This window comes from Chamaea fasciata, unplaced genomic scaffold, assembly GCF_029207755.1.
Source record: "Chamaea fasciata isolate MVZ Bird 193981 ecotype frontalis unplaced genomic scaffold, bChaFas1.0.hap1 SCAF_9, whole genome shotgun sequence".
NCBI classification, from domain to species: domain Eukaryota; kingdom Metazoa; phylum Chordata; class Aves; order Passeriformes; family Sylviidae; genus Chamaea; species Chamaea fasciata.
The window spans coordinates 25,811,173-25,839,063 of NW_027094094.1; the positions used below are offsets into that span (position 1 = coordinate 25,811,173).

Consider the following 27,891-nt stretch of genomic DNA (forward strand, 5'->3'; position numbering starts at 1 on the left):
GTTACACACACAGTGAACTTCGGAAGTGGTTTTGCTGTACTTTCATAGCAATCTAACTAGATCTGCTTCCCTTTTATGAATCACCAAAGGCCCTCCTTTTTCTGAAATCCTCAGCTCCATACACAGAGATAGCAGGAGCATGCAGAAAGGCTACAGGTGATTGTTGAAATAAGTGTCTTGAGGAAAAATTCAGTAAGCCTCTGAGGTGGTTGAAAAAAAATAGGTGTAATGTTTTACAAATGCTTTTATTGTGCTGATGGGTTTGGTAGTTGCTTTCCAGTAGTGAATTAGTACAGATCACATCAGCTAGACTCGAGAAAAATGGCTTGTTTTTTACAACCATCTGCTTAGCTGTAAATTGCTTTCTCCAAGCTGTATGCAATCTTTTGCTTTGCCTCTGTCTCTGCTTAAGCTCATGCTTCCTATTTTTTATCTCCTCAGGGTGCAATTTACCGTATCAATCAAAATAGGATAAAAAGGTCAAAAGTCCTCAAATGGTTTTATAAAAAAGGAGGGAAAATGGAACTAATGTGATCAGCTCATACACGGCATTTCATTTATGTCATTTATTTATTGTATTATGGGTCTAAGTGAGGTGAGTTACTTTGAAAGCAATGGTGATAAAACCAGACCTTCTCAAGCTCTGGGGCATGGAGGGGAGAAAACAATATGTATATATACAGAGAGAGAGAGATCCTAGAATTCTTTAGTAAGTAAAGGAACTTCTGTAATTGATTTCCATGCTTCATGTGAGCACTTCACTTACAAAGCAGAGAAATTTTTTTTCAGATTTGGAAATTTTTTTCTTCTCATCTGTGTCTCATGATGCCAAATGATTGTTAACAATTATACTGAGATCAAGGAAATATACTGGGCTTCAGTAAAGGTTACTTCTATAGAATTGATTTCATTTGTGGAGGTTTTGTTCTGGGTTGGGTTAGAAGGGGTTGATTTTTTTGTTTGTTTGTTCATTTTTAAAGTGGGAACTCTCGTAATTGTCAGAGAAATGATCTTTTCATTGATCAGAGAACTGTTAAGGTAGGAAGACACCTCCTCCAATCATCTGGTCCAACCCCCTCTCAGGCAGATCAGTTACTTCAGGCTGTTCAGGACTTTCCACCTGAGTTTTGAATATTTCAAATAATGGATAGTCTGCGCAACCTGTTAAAATCATTTGCCACCCTCACAGTAAACCAGAGGTGTTTAAATGGAGTCTCCTGTACTTCAGTGTGGTTTCATTGTCTTTTCAGTGGGTAACACTGAGAAGAGTTTGTTTCTGTGTTCTGTGGTGTCTCCCCTCCCTCCCTGGCATTTCTGCGCATCAATAAAATCCCTCTTAAGCCTGGTCTTAGCTCAGTCATCACTCAGCCTCTGCTCATCCCAGACACACTTTAGTCACCCTAGAGATGCTTCTGTGCCAGACTGATGCTGTTGAAGAGATTCCATACATGCTGTTCTTCCAAGAGCATGCCTTTGAGAGTTGCAGTTCTGGATTCATCCAAGCCATGTAGGTGATGGTGACACTCAGATTTGTGCTGCTCCTGAGGTGGGCTGCTCAGCCTGTGGAGCAGTGGACAAAAAGAAGTAATCCAGTTTGCAAGTACAGGGTAGGGTGGTGATGCCTTAAGTTTTAGCTTTCATGATTTTCAGATTCTGTGCTGCCTAGGGCAGTAGTTCTGAGCCTCATATTAAGTGTTAGTCAGCTCTCTTCACAGAGTAGGGAGACAACAGAAATCCTTTTCCTGCTGAAGACCAAGGACGATGGTTACAGGTTTTCAGGCCCGAAAGCACAAACAACAGTGGGCTGAAGGGAGAGACAAGAAGGATGGGACCTCACAACCTGAAGCTGTAATTGGGCAATTAAACCCCAATATGCAAATGGACCAAAATTTATAGAAGTGGGAGACCTCATGACCGGTCGTCCATTTTGTGACCATTTTAATTCCACCTTGGTGGACAGCCTTGGTCAGGCTCTTGTGCTGCCCAAGGTGTACCCTTAAACGCCTTTCAATAAGTATCTACTTTATTCTCTAGCTCTGTTCAGTCTCTGTTCCAGGTCAGCCTTCCCAAGGCATCAGGGGAAGAGTTTCAAACCTGCCACCAGGGACTCTCTTCCTGTAGGACTGTAAGAATTGATGAAAGCAAACTACAGAAAGAGCAGGGGAAAGGAGGAGGGAGAAAGGCCTGGGGCCCACCAAAAGCGAGCTCCAGGAGGGTGCTGAGGAAAGCAGTTCTTCCCTGCCACACCCATATTACTTATTTACTCCACTGATTCCCTCCTGTAGCACTCTGGGTCTCAGGTTATTAGCAGTGATAGATATGCAAAACTCTTCTAATTACTTGAAACTTTTTTCCGTGACTCGAGTAGATTTTGAAGTTTCAAAGGAAAAAAAAAATATTCAGGATTGATGGATTTAATTTTCTGTGATACGGCTCTAGAGACTCTAGAGCCCTTATATTAAATTGTAAATCTTTGCAGATTGAGTTTGTTTAAATAAGGCATAATTTTATATTTAGTATCTGGGAAAACCATTTTTTATGAAGCCAAGAAGATATTTTTGTAGATTATGAAGATGAACAATTTTCTTGGGTTTATGACTACCATCAAAAGATGAGACTCTTGAAAAGCATTGTTTGGAATACAAAAATTATTTTTACCTGTCTGACTGCTCAAATTAATGCAGTAATAAATAAGTATTAATAATACTTATATTATTTTTGTGCAGTAGCCATATGCTTTGTAATGCAAGAAATATATTCTAAAACCAGTGGAATAATGTCAATTTCCTAATTTAGAAGCCAAGATGGGTTTAAGTTTCTTGGTTGTGGGTTTTTTTCTTTTTCTTTTTTTTTTTTTTTCTTTTTTAACATTTTGCTTATAATTAGGCTAAATTAAAGCCAGGAACTGACATGTCAAAATGGCTAAGAATAAGCCTAAGTAATTAATTTTATGCTTTGCATTAGATCATGTTAACCTGAGACTTTAAAATGCCGATTTCTAGCTCAGGTTTAACTGGACTTTTGCCCCAGGGATATCTGCTTTCATTCATTTCTTTTGTTTTTCTTCTTAACTCCAGAGGAATAATAGAAACAAGTTAATGTGAACATGGATTTAAAACCCATGGATTTAAATCAATAGTGCAATCTTTAAGAAGTTCGATAAATGTATAAAAGAAAAGGACTGCAGTGTGTATCTTCCCTAATGTTATTTTGAAGACTTGAGATGTTTAGTCATTGTGCTAACTTCAAGTTGGTAACACAGCTGTATTTATCTCCATTGCATCAGGGTCCATTTAAAAAAATTTATATCAAATCAAATGAAGCCATTTCACTGTAAGTCCCATGTGAATGCTTACAGATTTAGCACAAAATAAATTGAAAGCAATATCAAGTTTAAGTGCAGTTGATGTTTCTTTCTTTATGAATCTTGAACTCAGACTTGTATGAAGTAAATGAAGAGTATTTTAAACTATGAGTACATGGATTCCCTCACTTTAAGCCAGTTGTCTTAACAGATTCTTTAAAATATTAGCCAGATATTTTGAGAAGTTTTCTTCCCCACCAAGCACTTGGTAGGAACCTATTTGGGCTGGAGAACTGTGGGTTTCAGCTCTTCAAGTGGATGTAATAAGGCATCATTTGTTACTGACTCTTACTTTTTCTCTGTAAAATGCAATAGCATAGCTCTAAACCAGGTTTTATGCTTTTCCACTTTTCAAAATATGAGCATTGTTTTGTATGAAAAATAAACTATAAATCATCTTAGCAGGATAAAATCCAATTAAATTTGCCATAGAGATCGTTTAAGTAGTGGAGGGAAGTAAAGGGGCACAAAAACTTCTGAAAGGAAAAGCGAACACATTTCAGCAATAAGCAAAACATGATAAGGATATTTTTCAGAGCTGTTCTCTTCTGTTTAGAAACACACTGAGTTGGTAAAATAAATAAAATTAATGAGTGTCTCATTTCTAATAACTGTGAAAGGCAGTAAACACAACCAAGAAGGAAAAGATTATTCGGTATTATTGGAAGAAGCAAGACTGGTCATTTTTTATTTCCTGAGCTATGTGCTGACATTTAAAGGAGCTTACTACATACAACTGGGGAAAAAAACCTCATTAGAGGCATAGGTAAACGTATAATGATAATGAGTTTATAGAGTAATTATTCCAGTCATAGTATAAATATGTTCATATATCAATTCCATGCACAAAAGCGAGATAAACTGTTTCACTGCAGGGCTGGTCTGGCTTTTGAACAATCAATTTCTATAAAAATGTAATTATTTAGCTCTGCAGTTATGAGGAGAGAAATGCCAGTAAATAGCAACGGTGTGAAAATATCCAGGGTGGCAATATTTTATTTAGAATAGTCTGTAACAAAGGGAATGAAGAAATGTCCGTAGTAACCTTAGATTAGCTGACTCAGTTAATCCTAATAAAATAACTGCTGCATCATGGCACACACCTTGGGCTGCCAAACATTACCAAAAAGCGCAGTAAATTTGTGGGTAGTAATCTCTGTTGAGCTGTCTGCCTCTGTGCCATTATATAAACAGTATTTGAATAAGCTACCATAGCATTATAGTGGAACAACAAAACCTTTGTTTCTGAGATGTTTAGAGAATTGAACAAGGTATCATGAGAGGTAGAGGGATGAGACTGAAGCGTGGAGTCACTGAATTTTCTGACAGTGAAATGTAACTAACCTGTAAGTTATAAGGACATTAGTGCTGTCTCTTTGACAAGTGGAAGGCTGGGTCAAATGCAGAGCTGTCGGTTTCAAAGTGCTTCTTGGGCACTCAGCTGGCAATTGTGCCTGCAGGAGCCCCCGTCTGTGCTGTTTGCAGGTCTGTCGTTGGGATGCTCTGTTCCAGAGGCAGCCCTGAAAGTTCTTCTGGTTTGCCGAGTACTTTCCTCCTTGTTTACCCAGGTGGAAAATTACAGGGGAGTAACAGAGAGCAGGTTTCTTCCAGCAGCCCCTGTTTCTCTGCAGGTTTGCTCCGCACCAACTTGCAGAGTCTTTCCTCTGGATCTCTGTGGCACTACTAGCATTAAGACCCTAGCAAAGGAGGAGAAACAGTAAAACTCTTGAAGCTAAATGATGAAGCTGAGCATGTCTGAATAATGTACCCGTCCTGGTCTCCCCATGTCTGTGGTTTGGCTGATAGCCACCATCCAGCCTCAGAGGATGTCACAAGGCTTTCCTCCCTACTTTTTTGTCGTGGTTTAACCCTGGACTGGTGCACCCTGCGGCTGCCCCTTCTCCCCCAGTGACAGGATGGGAATTGAAAGGGGAAGAGGGAGAAAACCTGTGGGTGGAAGAAAAGCCAGTTAAATATGGAAAGCTAAAGCTCTGCACGTGAGCAAAGCAAAACAAGGAAGGAATTCACCATTTCCCATCCTCCGGCAGGTGTTCAGCCACCCCCAGCAGGAAATGGCTGGGGAAGACAGACATCATCACACCAAATGTCACCCTCTTCCTCCTCCTTCTCCCAGATTTTTTATGTTGCTGAGCATGACACCATGTGTGGTGTGGTCCCTGAGGTCATTTGGGGCCAGCTGTCCTGGCTGTGTCCTCTCCCAACCCCTTGTGCACCCCTAGCCTCCTCAGTGGTGGGGCAGTGCGAGAAGCAGAAAAGGTCTCGTTACCTGTGCAAGCACTGCTCAGCAGTGAGGAAAACATCCCTTTGTTATCAACTCTGCTTCCAGCACAAATCCAAAACGCAGCTCTGTAGCAGCTACTATGAAGAAAATGAACTCCACTCCAGGCAAAACCAGCACGTTTCTATTCTGTGCTCCAAAACGCAAGGAGCCTTTATATCCTGTTTCTAGAAAGGAGCTCATATCCTGCATGAGAGTGGATGGAAATGCCAAGATTTGCTTTGTTGCTTCTTGGTATATTAATATTTCAGAAGCTCAGTCTAAAAAAAGAAAATTAGAATATCCTAATTTTCCTTGTAATCAATGTTTAATGCATGTTTCATTAACATAGCTTCACTTTATAAAAATTCTCAATATTTTTTTCTCTGAAGAAAAACATTATGAATAAGTGAGCTTGACAAGACACGATTTCTGCTTTTTACAGAAAATGACAAAGGGATATTTATTTTATTACCCGAATGGCTTTAGTGTTTACACTGCCACCATTATTGCACGTCTCTTGATAATTTCACCACACAAAATTCCAGCCACAGGGAAAGCTGTGCTGATCTTATGACACTGCCATTCCATCAGTGCTGGGAGGGATGATGCTGTTCTGTAACAGGCTGAAGGTCACACAGGAGCAGAGCTGCTGAGCAGGCAACCTCTGTTTTTTTCCTTCTAAAGGTTTTAGTCTTTAGAAATTAGTTCCTTTGAAATAAGAATGAATACAATCAGAATGACCTGTTCTGCTCCTTTTGTGTGTGTGTGATGGGAAGGATTTGGTGGCACTGTCTACAGGCAGTGTGAACTCTGCTGCCTTTCTTTCACCTGAATTCAGAAGAGAATTACCAGGAACACATAGCTGAGTTCAGTTCACTTGATTTATGATTAGGAATTCAAGAGAAGCAAATGTATTCGTCAAAGTTCATAGGGACATCTTGTCAGAGACTAATTCTAATCCACAAAATGATTTTAAATGGCACATAATGACTTTCCTGATTGTTGCTTTCTGCTGCCATTATTTTGAAAATGGAATCAAGCAAGAGTCTTGTATATATGGCCAGTGTGTTCTGGCAGCAAGCATGTCAAATCTGGGCTACCTATTGGAGTTACTGCTCTTTGATAATATTCCAAATCCTCAAAGCTGTCTTTTTTTGTTGGGCTTGGCAGGTGGTGGCAGAACATGGGTGGCTTCTCATGCAACTGCCTACTTTTACAAAAAGTACTGAGAAGAGATGAAAATTGTTCATTCAAATGTAGTAGGTTCTTTTGTCAACGCTGTTCTTTTCTGTACGTGATTTTATCTTATATAGAAAATAACCACATTTCTACTTTTCCATTGGAAAAAAAGTTTCTATTTTGCACAAATAAATAATAATGTCGCTGATGTAATGGGTGAGGTACCATCTGTATTCAAGGGTTATTTCCTGCAGCTAATGTTCACCCTGTAGTCTGAAACATGCTCATCCAAACCCTACTAAATTACAAATACTTTGGCTGGTGAAACTTTTTTTATTAAGTTGCATTAATAACTTGTGCAAAAAACCACTTGACTCCCTAGTGTCAAGTAGTACTTTTTCATGGCATAGGTTCTTTTACGTCAAACAAGAAATTCTTTCAGAAGGTGAAATCTATATGGTGATACAAATGCCATAATATCATTACAACATGTAGAATTTTCTCTTCAGAAAAAAAAAAAAAAAAACTTCTACACAAGACTAAAACTTTCTGTATAACAGGGCAACTTCAAAGATTTTTGGTTTTTCAGTCAGCAATTTTATAGATCTCCAGAGAGTGGCCTGTTTGAATTTTAAAACTATTCTTCCTCTGGGTTCTAAATGATATTTAATATGCTAAGGAAGGGTTATTCTGCAAAACATTCCTGTATTTGAACTTTGGTAGGCAATTACACTGCATGTCAACTTGTTCTTACCTCTAAAATGTGATGTGTGCAGGCCACAGAAAATACAGTAGCAGAGGCATGTTTATCCCCTGCCATAAAGTCAGAGGGCATCGTTGGTATAGACCATCTGGTAGTAGTTAAGGATATTTTAACTGACACCTCTTGAGTGGCTCCAATTATTTTTTTCAAACCAGGTATAAAAACAGGTACAAAACAAATAGCTCAGTGAATTACTGAGGGGTTTTGAGTTCCTGGCAGAGGCACTCTGTCTCTGTAGGTAAGCACTGGCTTGATGTGACCTTCAGCTTTTTAGTAGCGGAATCTGTGACAAGCAGTATTCAATGTAGATGTTATTACTAGACAAGTGTCTGAATTCCTGTATTTTAAATTTTGTGAAAAAAAATTTAATAGAAAGTTTTGCTGGAATTTGAAAAATCGTCTTGATTCTGCAGGGCCGGATTGGAAATCTGGCACGCCTTTGCCATGATAAGCAAAGGATCCATTGTACTTCTGGCTTGGGCTTGAAACAAAAAATTTAAATTCCCTGAGTATTTTTTGCTCTTTTGAATTGGGAAATATTCAATGTAATAAAGTGAAAAATGTATTTGACAGTTTTTGAAAAAAGTCCAGAGCTGTTGCTTTCATTAAGTAGCTGGAAGCAAAAGATATTCATGTTGGGCTCATAATATTTGGAGAGGAAAGTGGGAAGAGACACATCCAGCAAACCTGTTAAGCCACTTAGGAGTGAGTTTTCAACTCTCCTTACAATTACCTTGTGTTGTTATAATTGCCATCTTTAACAAATGGCCTCTTGAAGGGCACCAAACACCATGATACCAAAAATAAATCCTACATCTTTTAGTCCTAATTGATTTCTTACATTTTTTTTTCTACTCAAGTTCAGTTCCTGGCTGATGTTTTGAAGGGTTTCTATTAATAAAGATGGTAATCTTGGGCAGGCATAATATAAAGCAAGGGTCTAATTTTTTTTTTTTTCTTTCAAGTATTAAATATGGCTTTCATCTGTGCCGTACCTGTGCGAGGCTTTGAATATGATATGAAATCACTTTCCATTTATTCAAAATCTTTCTTATGGCTGATGAATGCCATACATAATGAAAGACTATATTCGTTTATCATCCATAGTAAATCATTGATCACAGAAGTGTCTTTTGGAAAAACCTGATCAAACTTTTCAGTTTTTCTGGTTGGTTAAACTCAAAACAGCAAAGAAATTATAGCTCAGCTATTTGGTTAAACATTTGGTTTATTAGATGATACTCACAGTTTCTAATGTTTTTTGTGGTTTACAGATGAAAGTTTGTTTTTAAGGAGATTAAGGCAGATGGCAATATTCTCATCCCTTCAAACGCGTGAAGCCCATGCATTAGTGTGAAATGCTTATCTGTGTGTGGACATGCGACAAATTTTTTGATACCAAGTAACTATCAATAATATATTAATATATATTTGGATACAAAACCTAACATGAGTCTTAAGTGAATTGGGCAGTCTGGAACCATTATGTAACAATTCTCCTTAGGCTATGTGCCTTGATTAAGAATATGGAACTTAATTCTTTCTTTTTTTTGTTAGGGAACACCTTCAAATTAAAGGAAATTTGTCTGTTGAGGGAAGGGAAATTACCATTAGTTCAGGTGCTGTCATAGGTCTGGATGACTTGAATGTCTTCACTAACATACCTTGTTAATTTTTATTTCTTTTTATGACTTATGTTTTAGGAAAGACAAAGAAGGCCAACCACCTATATCAGGAGAGGGAGGAATGATAATTCAGTAGTTCCAGTATAATTATGGATGAGGCATTGAAGTCAAATCCACATAACTCCTTTTTAAATATTAAAAGCCTTGTTTAGTTCAGTGGTTCCTACAGAGGATTTACTAAAGTGTCCCCATTTAGTTTCTCCAAGGCTAAAGGATCCTGAAACACTGGAGTCAACAAATTAGCTGGAAGTTTTATCTTCTAAATCTAGGCAATGTCTCAGGGTTTCGTAGCTGTGACCTCTAATCTTTGTGCCATCTACTCTGAGAGCATAACAGTACTTCCCTGTTTTAGAGAGCTGCACTGACAATTTACATACTGAAAAACAGAGTTAGTGGTACCAACCATAAATATGATTTTTAAAAGTCTGACTGTAATTTCTCTATGGTGTTAGAGTGTTTCAGCTGGCCTGGTTCTACAGAAAACTATGTTAAACTCCCCCTTTTTTTACTGTTCTTTGTCTGCCTTTTCAGCATAATAACCTTACTGGTTACTTGCTCTACTTATTTTTAATGGCAACAACATTTTTAAAGAAAACTGACAGACAAGTGGGTTTCTGGTTTTCTTTATAAACTTGATGCTGTCCATACTGTAAGAATTGTACTATTTCTTTAAGGAAAGAAAAGGAAAAGGCAGATACCTATCTTACTTCAATCACGTGGTAGATTGCAAGGTCCAATCAACAAACTAAAAAATGTTCAAACCGTGGTATGAAACCTTTATTATGCAGTAAGTAGCTTCTCTGTTGTGGAGATTATCTAAAACTAACTTTTTTGAATGAAAAAAAAAAAAGAAAAATAGAAGGAGAGTGAGTGTCCTGTTCAGGCCTTCCCATCTGAAGAGATTCATGAGTATGTTCAAAAAGCAGTGTGTCTTTAGCCAGTTCCTTATTGGATCCCCAGTTTGTTCTTTTTAATGCCATGCATTCATTTTACTTTATTTTGTTGTATTTTATGTGTTTAAATTGAATTTAGTTTAATTTTAGTTAGTAGGTTATATGTCGTGCACAACATAGACCAGAGGGGTTGAACTTTAAGAAAGGAGCAGTCTTCAGAATAGATAATACTCAAATGATCAGGACATTTCTGGGATATAGAAAACCTGGCTTCATTTTCACACCAAAAACGGAATGTGAATCTCGTACCTCAGGTGCCTGACCAGCAAACTGCAAACTATTGATTTTTGTGAAGGGTTCCTTTTCTCTCTGGCTTTGAGCACAGTGTTCTCACTCATGATTTGGTGGCCTGATTTCTGGAACCAGGGAAGCTTCGCTTCTACTTACACTGGCTGCGTCTGTTAAATGACAAGACATCCTGTCTGACCCTCACTGTTAAGATTAATTTTTCTTCCCTTGTGAATAAAATCTACACCTCATAACAATCCCAATAATAAATATAAATTTCTGTGTGTTCCAGTTCAGGTCATTCTCATTGCAGAAATCTATATTTAGCTTACCTGCAGAGCACAGGAATTATTTTTCATTGTTTCCAGCATATTTCAGGCTAGACTGTGGGACAGTCCAATGTCCTATATAATGTCATAGATTGCTATCATAGATTTGTTGTATAACTGACTCTCTGACCCAGGAAAAAGAGTATTGCATTCTCTATGTGAAAATAAATACTTGATTGAACTTTACAGACCATTAGAATATTTTTTTTCATGATCTTGGATTTCTCACTTAGAGAATAAATAAGAACTACAGTCTGTTCTCATATTGGCATCTGAATGTTAGTACAGTGGATATATAATGGTGTCAGGAGAAAATAATTTCCAACTGATCCCCTGAGATGGATCATTCTAATTGATATCATCTTTGAGATTGCCAATTTGTAGTTTTACAAGGGGAAGGAAATGTGTCTTGATTTGGATTCACTGCAAAAATTAAATTTCATTTTTCATAGGTACTATTAATTCCATCTTTCAAATTGGATTACTCCTGTTTATGAGACTAGAATCAGATTATAGGTTCGTATAAGTTAATCTTTTGGGCAGTGCGCTATTAAGACTTTTTTTTTATTTTTAATGTCACAAATCACCTTTGGCCTAGAACATGCTTGTTTTCCTGGTGGATAGTCCCTCAGCTTTTTCTCCTGCTGTAGTCTGTTCTTGAGATGCCAACTGTCACTTTCAGAATTTTCATTTGAGATGAACTCACATGGTCAGAGGCAATGTGATCACCACACTTGGGGAGGAGGGAGAATTGCTTCCATTTCAGATGAATGGATGCCACAGAGAAGGATGAAAGGAATGGGGATTCATAGTGTTGCCATCTTTCATAGCCTCTGCAGTTTGCTGGTGCCTTGCTGTCCCTTGAAAAGTAAATATTTAGGCTTAATAGGGATCTGGAGCTCTATATGGAGGTGTTTGGGGAAAATGTAAATTGTGTAAGTATTGGCTTCTTGGCCATAAGTTTTATGTCCTATCTTAAGTCTTCTAAATAGATTTTCTTTCTTCCCTTTCGGCTGTCTTAAATCTGTTTTATTCTTCATCTTTGTTTATTACACAATCTTCCTCACCCACATTCACTTTACTTTTTCAAATGTATCCAACCTGAAACCTCAAAAATTGGAGTGCTGTGGTAGTCTTATGAGTGACACAGTCAGCTATTTGACATCTCCCTTGGCTCCATACGGCTGTACTAGAAACAGTTCTGGAAAATGCTCACAGAAAGTGTCCATGATCTCTTTGACTAGAAAATGCATGTATCAGTACTATTTAACAGTAGCAAAAACAATGAAAGAATGAATAAAGTCTCATACTTTGCTTACTTTTTAATACTTAGGTGCAAATGTGCCTAAGTGGAAAGGAAAAAAAAGCCTCACGCGGAATGAGAGATGTGTTTTTGTGGGTATGTTTTCACACAGAGGTCATTGTGGCTGACTTCACCAAGTGCAATGCACAATGCAGTTTGTTACTGGTGACCTTAAAAAATCATCTGGGAAAGTACATTGCCAAAAAAAGATGTGAAGAAGACATGATGAAATAATCTTAGTTGAATTTAGCACTTACCAGTTAGGGATATGCTGTTTGCAAGCATTTTAGCAGCTGCAGATTAGTTTTACCTGTGCTTCTCTTTTCATACCATTCAATCAGAAATATTTAAATAATTCCATTCATACAATACAATCCTGTTGATATTTTTGGTCTAGAGTATAGACAGACATACTCATTTGGGTAAAAATCTGAATACAAAATAGAGAATTCCCTTTTCATATTAATTTTGCAAAGAGGCTGCAATTAGGACCGTTTTTAGAGCACTTTGCCATGGTGTGTACTTAAGCCCAAGCCTGCTGATACAGTGCAGTGCTTCAGCAGAGGAGCCATTCCTGGTGCTGGAATGGATCTTAGGTTGTCCTTTCCAGCCTTTGCTGTAGGGGTCCCACATGCAGATCAGAGCTTTTGCTTCACTACAAGCAATATCCCCTTTTTTTTTTTCCCCTCTATTTTTTCTTCTCTTTTTTTTTTTTTTTTTTTTTTTTTTTTTTTTTTTTTACGGCATCTCTAATAAACATTTGTTTGTCTCAGAATCACGCGCTCATTTCTAGAACCGTGAGCTGCACCTAAGCATTTCTCAAGGTTTCTCTGATAACTCATTATCAGAGGTTTTTGAAAGGCATCCACAAATACGTATTTGATCATTCACACTGCATATGGCGATATTGAGCGACCTCATTTGGAATTCCCTGAACTTCTGTATGTGTCACCACAGTGCTGCTTTAGTAGGGTTTTCTGCAGTCCTTGTTGTGCTTTCCTCCTCAGAGGTGTGATACCAATGGGCAGCATGTGTGCATATCATATCTGCCTATTTAGGACACATAAAGATTATGGAATGCCACAACATGATCACCTTTCATCATATTGTAGCATTATAACTGTCAAATGTATATTCTGCAAAGCTGAGTGACTTAACCAAGGCAGGGGCAAATGTGTGTCAAGAAGTTAATAGAAAATGCTCTTAGAAAGGCAAGAATCCCCACCAGTGCAGGTTGTACTTAAGCTTTGGTATGAGGTCTGCCAACTCCTCTCAGAAGGAGAGTTTCTTTTTGATGTGAGGCAGCTCCTGGTATTTCATAATCAGAGGCAAAACATGCGTGCAGCAGTGTCTGAGTGTATGTGGACTTCTTCAGTTTTTCTGACTAGTGGACAGTTTTAATTAATAGAACATTCTTTTCCTTGACCAATAACTTATGACCACTGTCATGAGATCTGAAGGAAGCAAAACCTGAACAGTTTTTTCAAGTCAGATATTTTATAGGTAGTCAAGTACTGGGAGGAAGCTGATCTCTAAAGTAGTACCTCATATCCACCAGGGAGAAAGGCCGAAAGGGAGGTTTTGAAATATTCTATGCATGGGGGTTTAAGTCTTTTTCTTACTGTAGATTTTTACTACATTTTTGGGTCTGATGGGAACGTAATTTACATATTTTCCTCACAAGTGTTCTTACTATCCCTGAGTCAATGCCAGTGATACGTACTTCTCATTGAACCATTAATTTATTAAATCAAAAGCATATTAAAAGGCAACATTTAGAGGAAGCCTGAGTAAAAACATTGTGAAGGAGCAGATAACTTCTCCTCCTGACATTATCACATCATTCAAGCTGCAGTTGTCAACCCTAATGAAAGGTGGTGATGCTGATTTGAGCATATTGCTTATGTGATGTGCAAGAGCTTTGGGAGATAAGGAATCCCTGTTGCTATCATTTATAATTAAAGTGTCCATCACTTTCCTCTGAAAAACTGCTTGACGAGTAAATAATTAAAGATCTGATTCTGATACACTTAGTTGAAATGAGACTTCTGAGAACAGTTCAAAAGCAGTAAATGGAATTGCTTCAAAGTAAGGCTTCAAGATAAATAATAGTATTACAATCTCAGTCAAAGCCAGTTCTTGTTTGTTGAGGCAGGAGGGTATTATGGTTTATGTGCTTCAAAATCTAATCTCACAGGCATCTTAAACTTCCTGCTTGCAAACAATGCCTGATGATGTCTATCGTTTTTATATTTTAACCATAGTATACACTGGTATTAAAATTAATGGCTTGCTAACTGTTCCCTGCTTTTTCAGACAGCCAAAGATAAGTTGTCTGTCACATGGTTAGTGCAGTATGGTAGTTTTATAAAGTGCTATGTTACCTAAAAAGTTCATTTTATTTGCAAATATGTGTATTTTATACAGCTTTTTACTTTGGTTGTTTCACTGAATTGATATTTAAAAGGATGGTTATGCTAAAATGATGTTTATTTTCATAGTTTTTAAAATAATCAAACTGTTTGAGGGGAACTTTCTTTGAAATACAGATTATTTTCTCTGCTTCCATTGTGTTCCAGTAATAAGCATGCTCTCATTGTAGTCCAGGTAACTTGCATATTGTAGATATGCAGTGTTGGCAGGCTTGATTTGGTACCTTAAAATTAACCTTTTACTACCGCATGCGTATGTTTGTCATTTATCCCCTTTTTCTCAGGTGCAAAGAGGGCTACCAAGGAGTCCGCTGTGACCAATTTTTGCCGAAAACCGACTCAATCTTGTCAGATCCAAGTACGTCAAACGTTTTTCTTATATTTTCAATCCATGCTGGAGGCTGCTCTTGCCATGTGAGATGACCCTTTGCCTGTAGTCAGCCAGTCCGTGCTGTGGGCACTGCAGCTGCGTGTTAAGAACAGCGATGCTCTTGTTGGCAGGATAAAACCACATCAATCCAGTCTCTGTTCTTGTAAAGCATGTGCTGCTCCAGCAGGGCAGTCCATCAAGGGATGGGATTCCTTATTGTTTGGAATGATACTGTCCCTGCTTAGAGCCAAAACATTTGTATTTCTCTACTTTTGACTCAACAGCAAATGAAATTACATAATCTAAAAGGAAACCCAGTATAGAGTGCAAAGTGATTCCTTCAAAAGGAAATAAGTGCACACTGTGTGGCACTGAAGAGATTATGATCTCCTTGGAAATACTTTATATCAGGTTTATTACAGTTAATTATTTTTCACTTTGACAAGTGATTTGTTGTCTGTTTGCATAAATGATAAATAATAAAGGTGTACTTTTAGGTAGTAATGTGGAGACAAAGTAACTTTCTATTACAGTGGCCAGTCAGTACATGTCAGAATACCATCTGCATATATCTTCTCTTACTCCACTGTTTCCCTTTCTAAATTCTCTCAACTAATAAACCTATGTCAAAAATATTATCTAAGATGAATTTTTAGGAGGTGAATCCATTTAATTAAGTTTATCTTACATTTTTAAATGAAGTGACATACAACAAAGGGTCATATCCAATCTCTCGGTTTTGTTCATATACCTGGAAACTGTAACATATTAAGTCTTCTGGTTTTGGGTGCTCTTTGAAATTAGATTTGAGTTGTTTTGTTTTGGTTTTTTTGGGTTTTTTTGAAGAACAATGCTTGTTTTTCTAGTCTTTGTGCTTTTTAAATTTATTTTCTCTTGCTTTTCCATGTGAAAACCTGTTTCCAAAGGCACCTGTTGCTTTGTAATTCTTTGTGGAGTTCCCATTACAGTTTGCTTTGTGTTTGGTTTATTTTCTCCTTAGCTTGACCTTTAATGGTAAAGTGCAGAACTTGTAGTGAATAGGCTGATTTTACCTCAGCCAAGTTTTATGTGCATGTGTCAGTATAGAAGCTGTGTATATGTCAAAGAAAAAGGTAGTTTGTATCCTAAAAGTGTGGGAAAGGACTGTTGATTACCAACAGAGCTGGGTGGTACCTATCTGACCTGGTTTTCAGAGGGGACTCTGGCTTTACTCTCGCAAGAGTAGAGGTTGAATCCATGCAGATAAAACACAAAGCCCCCAAAAGACTCCCAGATTCACCTGCATCTAACAAGACCAAAAGCCCCATAGTGTTTATCTGGTGCAGATAGTACTGTTGTTTCTTTCTTTGTGTTGGTTGCACAGACTTGCTTCTCTTTATTAAATGCTTACTCCAGTTGCGTCCTGGCTTTATTGTTTCCAGAGCGTTTTTCAGCCACATGATCCTGCTCAGTGAGCTAAGTTCTGCTAAAACATCCTTTTGACACCTTTTGCGCCTTTTTTTTATTCTATTGAGGTTTTCTTTCAAAATTATATTCTTTAGAGTATAAAAGGAGAAGGGGCTTTGGCTTGACATTGTCATGGATCCACTGGACACACCCATGGCCCAGGAGGAGCCTCTCTTTTGGTATGAATGAAGAAGGTTAACATGAGTTAAATACGTGTCTAGTCAGTTTTGAAATTTAGCTTATATTTGAGCCTGGTCTGTTTTCAAAAGAGGAAAAGACAGGTCCAGTTCAGGTCCATTTCTGTGTGTCAGCATAATGTGATATATTTCTGTGGACGTCTGTGCACTTGTTCTAAGGATGTCGACCCTGGAAGGAAGATAACTGAACTTTCTGCTGCAGCTGGACAGTGACAACATTTTGTTCAGGAGTTAAATCAGTAATGTAGTTATCTTCCTTCTGGAGAGAGAAAAAAAAATTAATACCACGCTGATAAGTAGCACTCAGTGGCAGAAATGTTTGTTATTTGCATAACCTGAGGAGTGTAAAAAGTATTTGACACAGTAGTCAAGCACAGTGTTATCGTCTTCAAAGGCTCTGGGTTTGCACTGCTGAAACTTAGGTTTGTGGTTGAATGTGTTTGGATTAGAAAGAGAATGGCTGAAGGGTGAATTTGAAGGTGGCTTCAGAAAGAAGCAATTTTTTAAATGCAATGCTAAATTTTCAAAAGCTGAAAAATGAGATGAGGGCTCTTTTGTCTGGGCTGCAGGTAGCCAGCACTGGCTGGTATCAGTCAAGCTTTATGAACAAGTCCAGCTCATTTGAGTTTTATGGGATTGCTTAGGGTGTTCTTGATAGTGAATGTGCTGCTGTTGACACATCTGCTAACACTTAGCTTATTTGAAGTTTGCACATATGAAATACTGAAGCAGTGTTTTTGTCTTACCTTGCCTTTGATACCACAGGTTGTATTTTCAAAATATACCCTTGTCGTGACTGGAAAGTGAATCTGTGCCAGTCACTTGGTAAATAGCAACAATTTTGTTATAAAATTGTATTTATGTTTATGGGCCAAAGCACCTTGATTTTTGGTCTTTGTTTTCTTATGTTGTTTTTTTAAAAAATAGGCTGCTAATACAAACCAAACTCGTTCAGTGTAGCTATTATCTGCATATTATTTGTATAGTGAAAAATAGTGTGTTATGGTTCTGCAATATTTTTAACACCAGCTTCTTACCTCATTCTAGTTGTATGTTAGGCAGGTCTTGACTTTACATCACAAATATTAATAGAAATTATTTAATACTTAATATGGATTAAAGCATGCTAGATCGTGTACATGTGGTTTATTTCAACTAATGGGTTAAGGTATTTAAGATTCTGTTTTCAGGAAACACTCTTGAAGCTATCTGATGATGTTTCAGAGTTCATGAATTGGCATCCATGGCTTCTTGCAGTCAGATCTGTTACCTTCCTTCAGCTCAAAGATAGGATTAAAGTACTAAGAAAAATAAAGTACAACACACAGAGACCAATGTCAAAACACTCCAGGCACAGGCTCTTTGGCTGGACCTTTGAGCATCACAGGTGTAACAGCTTCCATTTCCCTTAATATCTCTGCTCTTGACAAGGTTTTCTGGCTATAAGAGGAAGTTGTTAAAAAAGAATCCAAAACAATCCAAAACCAAGTAGTTCAGAAGTTTTTTAATCTTGGAATATGAGAGAAACTTGCCTAAACCATGGGAGCCTCAGGCATGTGGGAATCGAACAAAATTAATGTTACCAATAGGGGAAAAGGCTGCATGGCAAAGCCACCCAGGCTCGCAAACTCTGTCAAGAGGAGGTAATCTAACAGCCATGTTCAGGAGAAGTCCCTGAACACTCTCTCTCAGTCATCTTCTCCATTATATCGATGAAATAGTAATGGGACAAAAAGAACAGAAAAAGCAGTCACATGCTGGATGGAAAGGAGTATATTTAGAATGTTACTTCAGCTTTCCTTGTCTGGGCTAACTCCTCTATAAATACAGCTAATGGCTGTGGTAGAACACTGGCACTTTCAGCGTTTTAAGTACAGCCTTAATACAACTTCATGTGGAAGAAGTTTTTCTGTAGCCCTATCAGTATCTGTAGGATTGGGAACTTATTTACGACGTGAATTGTAGAAATGTACTCCTTTACTATCCTTTATAGTGTTCTGGAGTAGACCTGCCTGGCCCAATGAGTCCTGAAAGGTAAGTTGTATGTGTGCTGCAGACATTTTTTTAAATCTGCTTTTATACTGAGGCAAAGTAAAACCTTTAAAGCTGTGACTGTTCTGCGGGCACATTCCAAAGTGGGGATGAGGCATTGAAAATGAGTTTATCACATTACCTAAAATTGCTCTTTTTCACCTACAAGTACATTGTTCTTAGCATTGAAAGCTACTTTCCCATGCAAAATGTGTATTTCAATTTTATGATGCTGAGTTAATTTTGCACTTATACTAACATTCAAGTTGCCCCATTTGACTCAGAAGCTTGAGTAAAGAGGGATCCCCTATCACATACTGTGAATGTTATCCAATCCTTTTGCAGAATAAATGCATTATTCCTGGAAGAATAAAAGTGGGCTGGAAAGCTTATATGTCTCCAGGTCGTGCTTCTGCTGTTGCAGTCAACCCCATCATGTAATTTCTTCTGTACTCTGATCATACTTCACTTGTAAGCCACTTGTAATCCCTGTGAACCAGCCACTGGAAACAGGGTTTGTTTAGCATCCCTGCTCTGAGGATTTCAAGACTTTTCAGCCTCCAGACAAAACTAATGCCAAACTGTGTCAATTTTGTGCTTCCTTAAAATGCTTCATTTCTACTTTGACTTTTTTTTTTTTTCCTCTTGGTTTCCATGTTCTTATGCTTCAGGTATGTTAAACTGGCTTTTTCAAATGTCAAAAGTCTTCCCACTGAGTAAGCTATAGCCTGTGGTCTTATAACACTTTAACCTGTGACAACATGGTACACATGTTTCTCTTTTAATCTCATCAAAGAGAAACCTGCAAGTGTCGTATCTGGAACCTGCAGTTGCTCATTCTTAGATTACCTCTTTCTGTAGCAAAGGATCAAACTCCCTCTTCTGGAAGACTGGGACTGTAGATAAGAAAAACAACTCTAGCTAGGTTACAAATGAAAAAATGTCTTCCCAAAAATGAATTCAAAGCCCCAAGACCTCCACTAATGTCCACAAAAAGAAAAAAAAAATAAAAAAAAGCTCCCCAAGAAAATCGGAAATAAAAAATCTTAGGCTTTTAATTTTATTTTTTTCCCTTATCTAGATTTCACAGTATTATGTGAAATCATAGGATAATTTATGTTGCAAGAGAAGTCAGGAGAATTCAGGAAATTCAGCCTCCTGCCTTAAGCAGAGTTGGCTTTGAAGTGTGTGCTACTGCGCTGGACACTAGAAAATTGTTTTGCAAAGGGGCTCTTATTAAATAGAGGATAAAGACCATCACCATTGTGAAATATCTCTAAAATATATTTTCAAGTAATTTGAATACATAAAATGAAACTTGTGCCCCTTACTGAATGACTGATTTTCTAGGGCCTGAATAACATTTTTTGTCAATTCGACTTAACCTTTCTGAATTTGTCGAAGTTCCTTCTGAATTTGCTTTTTTTCTCCTTTTTGGATTTCTAGAAGGCATAGGAAAAAATAAGATTTTGCTGTTGGAAAGACTTCAAAGGTTGCATGGAAATAGGGGCAGTTTGGAGTGGGAGACTGCCCAGAGTTGGATAGTTGAGTTTTGTGGAGGACAAATCCTTCTTAAATAGATTTTACATGGGACTTATTTAATCTCAGAAAGAACTTCTGAAATCTAGATCTAAGTCTGAATTTTGTGGCTTAACTTAGTCTTGACAAGAAAAAGTTTTAAGCCCCTCTGCATTAATTATTTCATCTGTTCAAGACTTTTTTTATTCAGAAAAAGCATATGAAGGGAGAGGTTGTAGACCAATCTTTTATAGTGGCTGTCATTTTATGCTTTCTTATCAAACTAATGGTAAAGTGCCACACCACCTGTGTGTTCACCAAAAAAGTAACGTTGCTCTAGGATATTAAGTTTTTACAAAAATTAAATAATCAAAAGGTGGTATTTTATTAGCCTGTAAAATTAGGTTTTAAGAATTAAGGATGTGGTTACTACCGTCAAGGGAAGTCCCCAAAAACGACAAGTCAGTAGAAGATCTGTTAGCCTCCATCACGTGGATCTGACATTTCTCTCAACTGCCGTCTCTTTATAACCAGAGTTCCTCCAGTTCAAATGCATCACAAATTAACCTAGTCTTGATGCATTAATGGATTGAAAGGAAGGAATTGCCTTAATTGAAACAGTAATAAAGAAGAAAAGCAACGCAGTCTTTCCAGAAGTTTCAATGAGAAAAGATTAAAAGATGCCTCAAATGTGAGACAGGCTGAGAAATATGAAACATCAGCAAGGTATAATTAGAAAGAAAATATATCCCTGGAGCAATGAGGGACATGTTTTCTCTCCTCTTTGTTCAGGTGTATAAAAACCTTGGGCTATGGTCAATAAAAGATGATGTGGTCTCAAGTTCGTGTTGTATGGAAGCTGTAAAATTTGACTTTCTGTGAACTTTTTGATTTGTTTTGTTGCTGGTCTTGTTTTCTTTTCCTTAAAATAAGAACTTAGGCTTTATTCTGCAGAACTGGAATGGAATGTTCCAAACCAGAAGTGGGACATTAACAAAGCTTCAGTAAAAGCATTCACCAGTGATAATGGAAGCGTGAACGTGTTTGTTATGAGAATGTCCTGAAACGTTAAAGTCAGAGATTAACTGAAGTCACACATTGCCACTAATGCCATGGGCAAAGAAAATCACTACCAGTTTTGATAATGTTATTTCTTACAATCCTAAAAGCAAAAGTTAAATTCGTAGGAAACACCTAATAATATTTGAATATATGGATAAGCTAACAGAGACTTGTACAGAATGTGCAGTATAGATGTATTTGAATAATGTTTTTTTAATTTATTCTTTTCTCTGTCAATACTGCAAAATAGATTTTTGAAATGACAAGGATATTGGGGATCCTCATTTTTCTAATGAAGGGGGAGGGTACTGTGAGTTCATTTATCTTCTAAATTTCTGTTGCTCTCCTCAAGTCAAAACAGAAAAAAGCAATGTACTCGTGTGAGAGCTGTTGCCAAATATTAAGCTAAATTGCTTTCATTACTTTTGTGTGCAATAACAGAGGTGGTTTTTCCCTACTTTCTCTGAATTACCAGTTGTTTTAGAAAAAAAAAACCGAACAGCAGTGGGTTTGCACAACTATTCCCCACACCTTCTGGCTTTCTTTCTGGAAATATTAGTAGGGAGGTTACCATTTATTTCCATTAATTATTTCAGTTTTAAATTAAATGCCAGTCTTTGCTAAATTCAGATATCTTTATTTAGCTAAATAACATTGAAATAAAAAGTCATACAGGTTTATTTGGAAAAATAGAAGAATTCAATCTGAATTTGACCAAAATCCTTTGATTAGTTTTAAACGAGCATTAGTTCCTTATTCTTCTCTGTTCATCTCTTCTCCTGGAAGACTCGAATGTATTGGCATCTAGTTACTCAACGTTGTTTTATTTTCAAAACTTTTAATTTGAGGTGTTCAATTATGTCTGGTTTTGTCATGGCTTTTAGGCCATAGATGGTCTTCTGGAATTCAGCTTGTGCAGGCTGCATCTCTGTAGACATTCTTACAATAAAGTTGAAAATGGACAAATGCCGTATCTTTGACAGCAGGGGAAAAAAAAACAACAAACCTCTAAACAAATCTCAAAACCACTTGTTTCCTTCTTCTTCTTTAAAAATTGCATGTCTGTGGAAGGATAATAGTGAAATTCAACGATTCATTTTATATGGAGTCAGTACAAATCCCAAAGAAGAAAGAAAATGAGATCTCTAGGAATACAAATCCCGGCCAACAAGAAGTTTTCATCATGTCTTTCTGTAGCCATAGTTGCTGTAAATCAAAAAGGAAATGAAAGCCACCTCCTGCAGAGGAGTTTGAAGGCCGCCTTTCCAAACTACCATTCATCTGTGAAATGTGGGACTTGTGTCTAGTTAAAGAGTTTCTAGGTCTTTGTGTAGTGATTTTTGCACCTGTATTTTAGGGAAGTTTACCATCTGATAGCAGAGTCGCTCGTTGCCCAAGAGCCCCAGCAGATGGCTGTGAATGAGGTTACATCCTTGTGTAACCTCTGGCTGGGAATTGCTATTCCCGCTCTACCGTCAGCCGGGAACATCCCGGGGCCCCATGAGAGGCGGTGCAGCTCTCCCGAAACCAGCACCTTCTGAAGTGATGAGCCTCTGAAACAGCAACTCCTCCTATCCCTCTTACAAACACATTATGATTTCCTAGATCTGCTGTTGGCCATTTCGTGTCTGGAAAGCTGCAAGTACAAATATAGCTGAAGTCTATGTTCTGTGACACCCTGGAAGCCTCTAATTTTGCCTGTTACCCGAAGTAACTAACTTTCCTGACTTGTGTACTCTTCTACTGACAACATATTACTGTTGGTGTCAATCTCCCATGGTCTTTCAGGAGGAATTTTTGATTTTTCCTGGAGGGGTAAGGTGCTGTCTATCACTGACTTGTCAGGTCACAGTTTTGGACTGACCTCCTAAGAGGAAAATTCAGCAGAGCAGTGACCATAGTTCTTCATGCTTAGGGAGAAGAGTTTAAGGAAAGATGGGCCATCATGAGATGACATATAGGAAAATTGCACAAAACTGTGCAATGACTGTAATTTAGCTGAAAAGCATTAATTTTGTCAAGTTTTTGTCTTTGTAAATTAGCTACTCATTTGTCCAAGAGGATCTTACTTTAACAATACTATTTCACTTTATGTCACACTCTGAAGTTAAATTCTTCATGGTTGGTTGAGATGGTACAGTATAGGTTTCTTCAAGATGTCTATCGGCAATTGATGGAGAGACGGGAGCTTTGATTTGGTGATCAGAACTCGATTTTACTCAGGTTTTCCAAGAGCTTATATGCTATTTCAGTAAGGTTAATAATTTCTACTACAATAGTTAGGTTAAAACATCATACAAGCAACTTATGCATTTTACAACATCCTTCTTGTAGGGAGTTGATTGAATCTCTCCTCTTCTTGTAAGCAGGTTTAATATCATCTTCTCATAATCTCAAAATTCTGTTTGTCCCTACCATGGCATCCTGGTTATCAAACTAGCTATGCTAATTAAATCTGTCTTACTCTCTGTCTTGTGTATTCCCCCAGATGTCACTGCCTGTTGCAAGAGCTAGTAAGGATACATGGAGAAAAGAGATGGGTTTCTCTTATTGACAGTTAGTCCTATGTCTTTGACTGTGTCCGTGTTAAATCTAAGTCGGAACTGAATGTTCTGCCATCTCCTATGAGTGGTTCTGTGTTAAAATGATTCTAGTAAAAAATGCAGTAGTGTGTGGGCTGGTATATCCTGGAGCTGTGGGTTTCCTCATATTGTGATCTGTCCTGCTCAGAGGACAGTTTCATGCCTTTGAGTAGTGAACAGCAGGAAGATGAATTCTGCACTGCACAAGCAGAAAGCTCAGGATCAGTCCAACACACACTCACTGTCTTGAGAGTAAAACCATTAAGGTTCATCCATGAGAGCTAAAGTTTCTTCCAAGAGGATTTCTGCTGATTGTACTGATCATCTTCCCAAATGAATACCTCAGAAGAGCCTCTGTGCTTTTAGCTGATCTCCACTCTTTGCATTAAGTCCTTCCTCCACTATAAAGATGCTTATTAAGGCAATTACTGTTGTTAGACTTTTCACTTCACCTAGAGTTTCTACCAGTCTTGATTCAGGTAATTTGAACAATCTCTGCTCATGAAGGAACACCAGGAATAAGTATCCTTCAAAATTACAGTAGCAAGTGCTTTGTTGCTGTGAATACCAGATTCAGCGAGAGCAATGTGTGTATGTGCATACCTGCCCACGAGACTGGCAAACCTACTGAAAACATTATGGGTCAGTATTACTATGAGTTTGATTACCACATCAAAGTTATAATCTTTTGCTAGGAATAAAAATAGTACCGAGGCTCCTGAAGGCATTTCCAGCCTCATTTCTTAGGCCTAATGTAAAACATTTATATTTAGCAACAGGGAATAGCCACTTCTGGTTAAAACTGTACTGTGCAAACCCAGCAATTTATGTAACTATTATTTCCTGGATCAGAAAGATCAAATGATAAAATCTTGATCTCACTGGGACTGGTAGACTTTTGTTAATGAATCCTTCAAGATTGCATTGTCCACACGTGACTTTTATGCAGTGTGTGACTACTGTTTTCTAGTGGGTTTTCTGTCAATCATTAGGGAGTCAAAATTGCAAGCCATAAGCATATGTATTCACTTTCTTCAGTGATAAACTTGCTCATGGCAGGAATTTCTTAAGGAGGAACCAGATCAGTGTTGTTCCAGAAGCAAACCAAAGAGCAGACTCGAAGAGGCAGTTCTTGATGAGGCTATGTTTGGAGGACCAGATTCACGTCCAGCCTTTTCAGAAAGCACCCTCCTCTCAGGGCTCCTGGCTCTTAGCTCTCACTGCAAGTATCTGTTTGCTGTAGAGAAAAAGTACAATTGTTTGCTGCCATCAACAGTCACAAGTTAACAAGGGGCCCGGAAAACAGACAGTTTCTCTTGTGACTTCTGCACAGAGCCTGAGTAACAGGTTTGACAATCCAGCTCTGGATGATCATACAAAGAAAACAGTACTGAAACACAGAACAAGCAACAGCCAAAGCCCTGCCTGTCATTGCCCATTGCCTTTCTGCAAGTAATTCTGCACTTTACCTTGTCTTTCCCAACCACTTTAACACCTCAGCTGAGTTAGCAAGAAGAGATTTGATTGTACTACATATGCTGCTAAGATACCAGTTTGTTTGGTTTTTTAATCTTTTACCTTCTATCTCAACCTATCTACTTTATGTCCCTCCCCATTTGTGAGGGGCTTTTTCTTTCAGCATCTGAATTATATTTCTGTTAGTGAGTGTTCTCTCTCTGCTCGTCTTTGTTACCACCCAATATTTGCCACGTGCTTTTACAGTGATTGCTTCCCACACTCACTCTGTGTGGCCTTTACTCCCTCTCTGAGGCCAAGATTTGAGTCCTCTGTTTCCAGTCTTCCAGATGAATGTCTTAATCACAAATAGCTTTTCGCGGGCTGTCTGGTCTATCTCATTTAGGCTCCCCTTACTTCCTTATCTGAAATGTTTTTTTTTGTTGTTCCATAATGGAATAAAAAGTATAATTTGCCGTTTAATTTAGTATCCAAAATGTTCTTTAAATGTTTACAAAGAGCAGATGTCCTCATTTCATTTTGTTTCCAAAGGAGTTGGCTCCAATTATCTCTGAAGATACAGGGAGAGGTTAATACCTGATGCTTAGCAGGAGAAAATATCCACTGTGTGGGCTGTTTGTGAAAAGCAGCATCAAAATTTAACTTGGATTCTTGTTTTGTTTGCTTTTAGTAAAACTGAATTTTTCTTGAAAAAAGGTTGCATCTTCAATACAGACTGTTTTTATGTGTCTCAACAGTGCTTTTATTGTGAAAGCTTTTTCAGGTTCAGAAGGAACCTTATCTGGTACAGGAAAAAAATCCTAGAATCCGAGAATTAGCAGAGAACAGAGTACCTGTCCATGAGAGGTGAAACACAGGTTCAAGTCCTTGCCCTGATTTTGCTCTCTTGCAGGTGAATGCCTAGATCATAGCACAGAAAAGGGAGTGGGTCAGTCAGTTTCTTTTTTTGGGTTTGTGGTTGTAGATTTTTTTCCTGGGAGAGAAGGACTAAGCTTTTCCTGCTATTTCTCAGCTAGCTCTAGTGGTAAGTCGGTAAACTTGAAATTTCTACTGTAGTGAAATGTGTATTCTTACAGTATAGCCCTACCCTAGACAGAGCACAACACAGAATTTTACCTTAATGCTCATCTATATTATAGAAGGTGCGAGAGTTTACAAAGTGTGAGATACTGACTTAGGTCTCAATCCTGAAAAAATCTGCTGGTGGGTATAATTTCTCAAGGTAAATGCTGAAATAAAAGATATTTAGCAGATTTGAAGCATCCAGCTGAATTATTTGCATTAATTTGTGGTTTACATCATAAATCACATCATCCCCTTTCTTGATTGTGAGATGACCTACTACATTTTAACTCTGGATTTAATGAGTCCTTCTGAAAAGACTTTCTCTAGAAGCTGAGCAGCTCTAGTGTAGGAGCCTGGCTTCTGCTGATGGAGGAGCTGCCCCTGAGTGGCTCCGTCTGCATATGGCAGACAAGGCAGTGCACCGATGGGGGAAGAGTGTCCTTTTGAAGGAGCTCATAGGTCTGTGGAGATGAGCAGTTGTAAATATAAATAATGAATATGTTAATATATATGAAAGCAAAAGGTATTTTTATTTCTGTGAAGGCTTGGTGTTCCAGTCTGATCTAGCTGTCTTTGACAGTTTGGTCTCCTATTAATGCAGTATTAATTTGCTGTCTTTATCAGTCTCCACATTTGAAACAACCCTTGTGGTCAGGATTTGTTTAGCATTCAGTAAATATTCAAAGATTTCAATGCTTTTAAAGCCTTAAAATATGATCTCTACACTTCTGGAGAAAAGATTTCTTATTTCGGAAGAAACTGGGTTAAGCCATATGTGTAGATGTCTGGAGAACTCCAAGTAAAAATGCTGCTTACCAATGTCATTCTCAGTAATTTATTACTCAGTTTACAGGCATTGGAAACATGGTGACTAAAGGCTGGAGAGACGGGAGCTCAGGAGAGACCTTATCACTCACTACAACTCCGTGAAAGGAGGCTGTAGACAGGTGGGGTTGGTCTCTTCTTCCAAGTAACAAGTGACAGCACAAGAGGAAATGGCCTCTGTTGCAACAGGGGAGGTTTAGGGTGGATATTAGGAAAAGTTTCTTTACCAGAAGGGTGGTCAGGCATTGGAGCAGGCTGTCCAGGGAAGTGGTGGAGTCACCATCCCTGGAGGTGTTGAAAAGACATCTGGAGGTGGCACTTGGGGACGTGGTGTAGCAGTGGACCTGACAGTATTGGGTTAGTGGTTGGACTGGATCTTGAAGGTCTTTTCCAAACTAAACGATTTTGTGACTGGGTGGTTCTGAGGGGCAGTGTTACTACATGAGTTTGTAAGTGGAAGATGACAAGTTGGGCCCATTTGGGGTGGTGATAAGGACACTTTCCTAAGATGTCAACAGCTATAATAGTGGTTTCTAAATATAGAGATGCATCTGCTTGGGGAGATCGTGACCCATTTCGGTTGGTTCTTGTTTTATGAGCTTTCTGTGCCTTTGAAGGTACATTCAGGGTAACCTAGTTCTCCCTTCAGGACTTCTGCTTTCCTCAGCCCTGCATTAGACAAAAAGCTCTTAGCAGAAGCTGTTGTGAAAGCAGCAAAGGCTCCACCTGATTATTTCATACCCGCGTGTGTATGAATAAAGATAACTTTCCTGTGTAGTAAATGGAGATGTATTTTCCTGCT

The 27,891-nt window shown here is 38.1% G+C and overlaps 1 protein-coding gene across 1 annotated transcript in view; it reads left to right on the forward strand.

Annotated features, from left to right (window-relative positions):
• The window catches only part of NRG3 (neuregulin 3), a 343,134-nt gene that overhangs the window by 228,500 nt on the left and 86,743 nt on the right, over positions 1 to 27,891 (forward strand). The window contains exon 3 of the mRNA XM_066191557.1: positions 14,802 to 14,875. Coding sequence (XP_066047654.1) covers positions 14,802 to 14,875 — 74 coding nt within the window. The remainder of the gene's footprint in view (positions 1 to 14,801; positions 14,876 to 27,891) is intronic.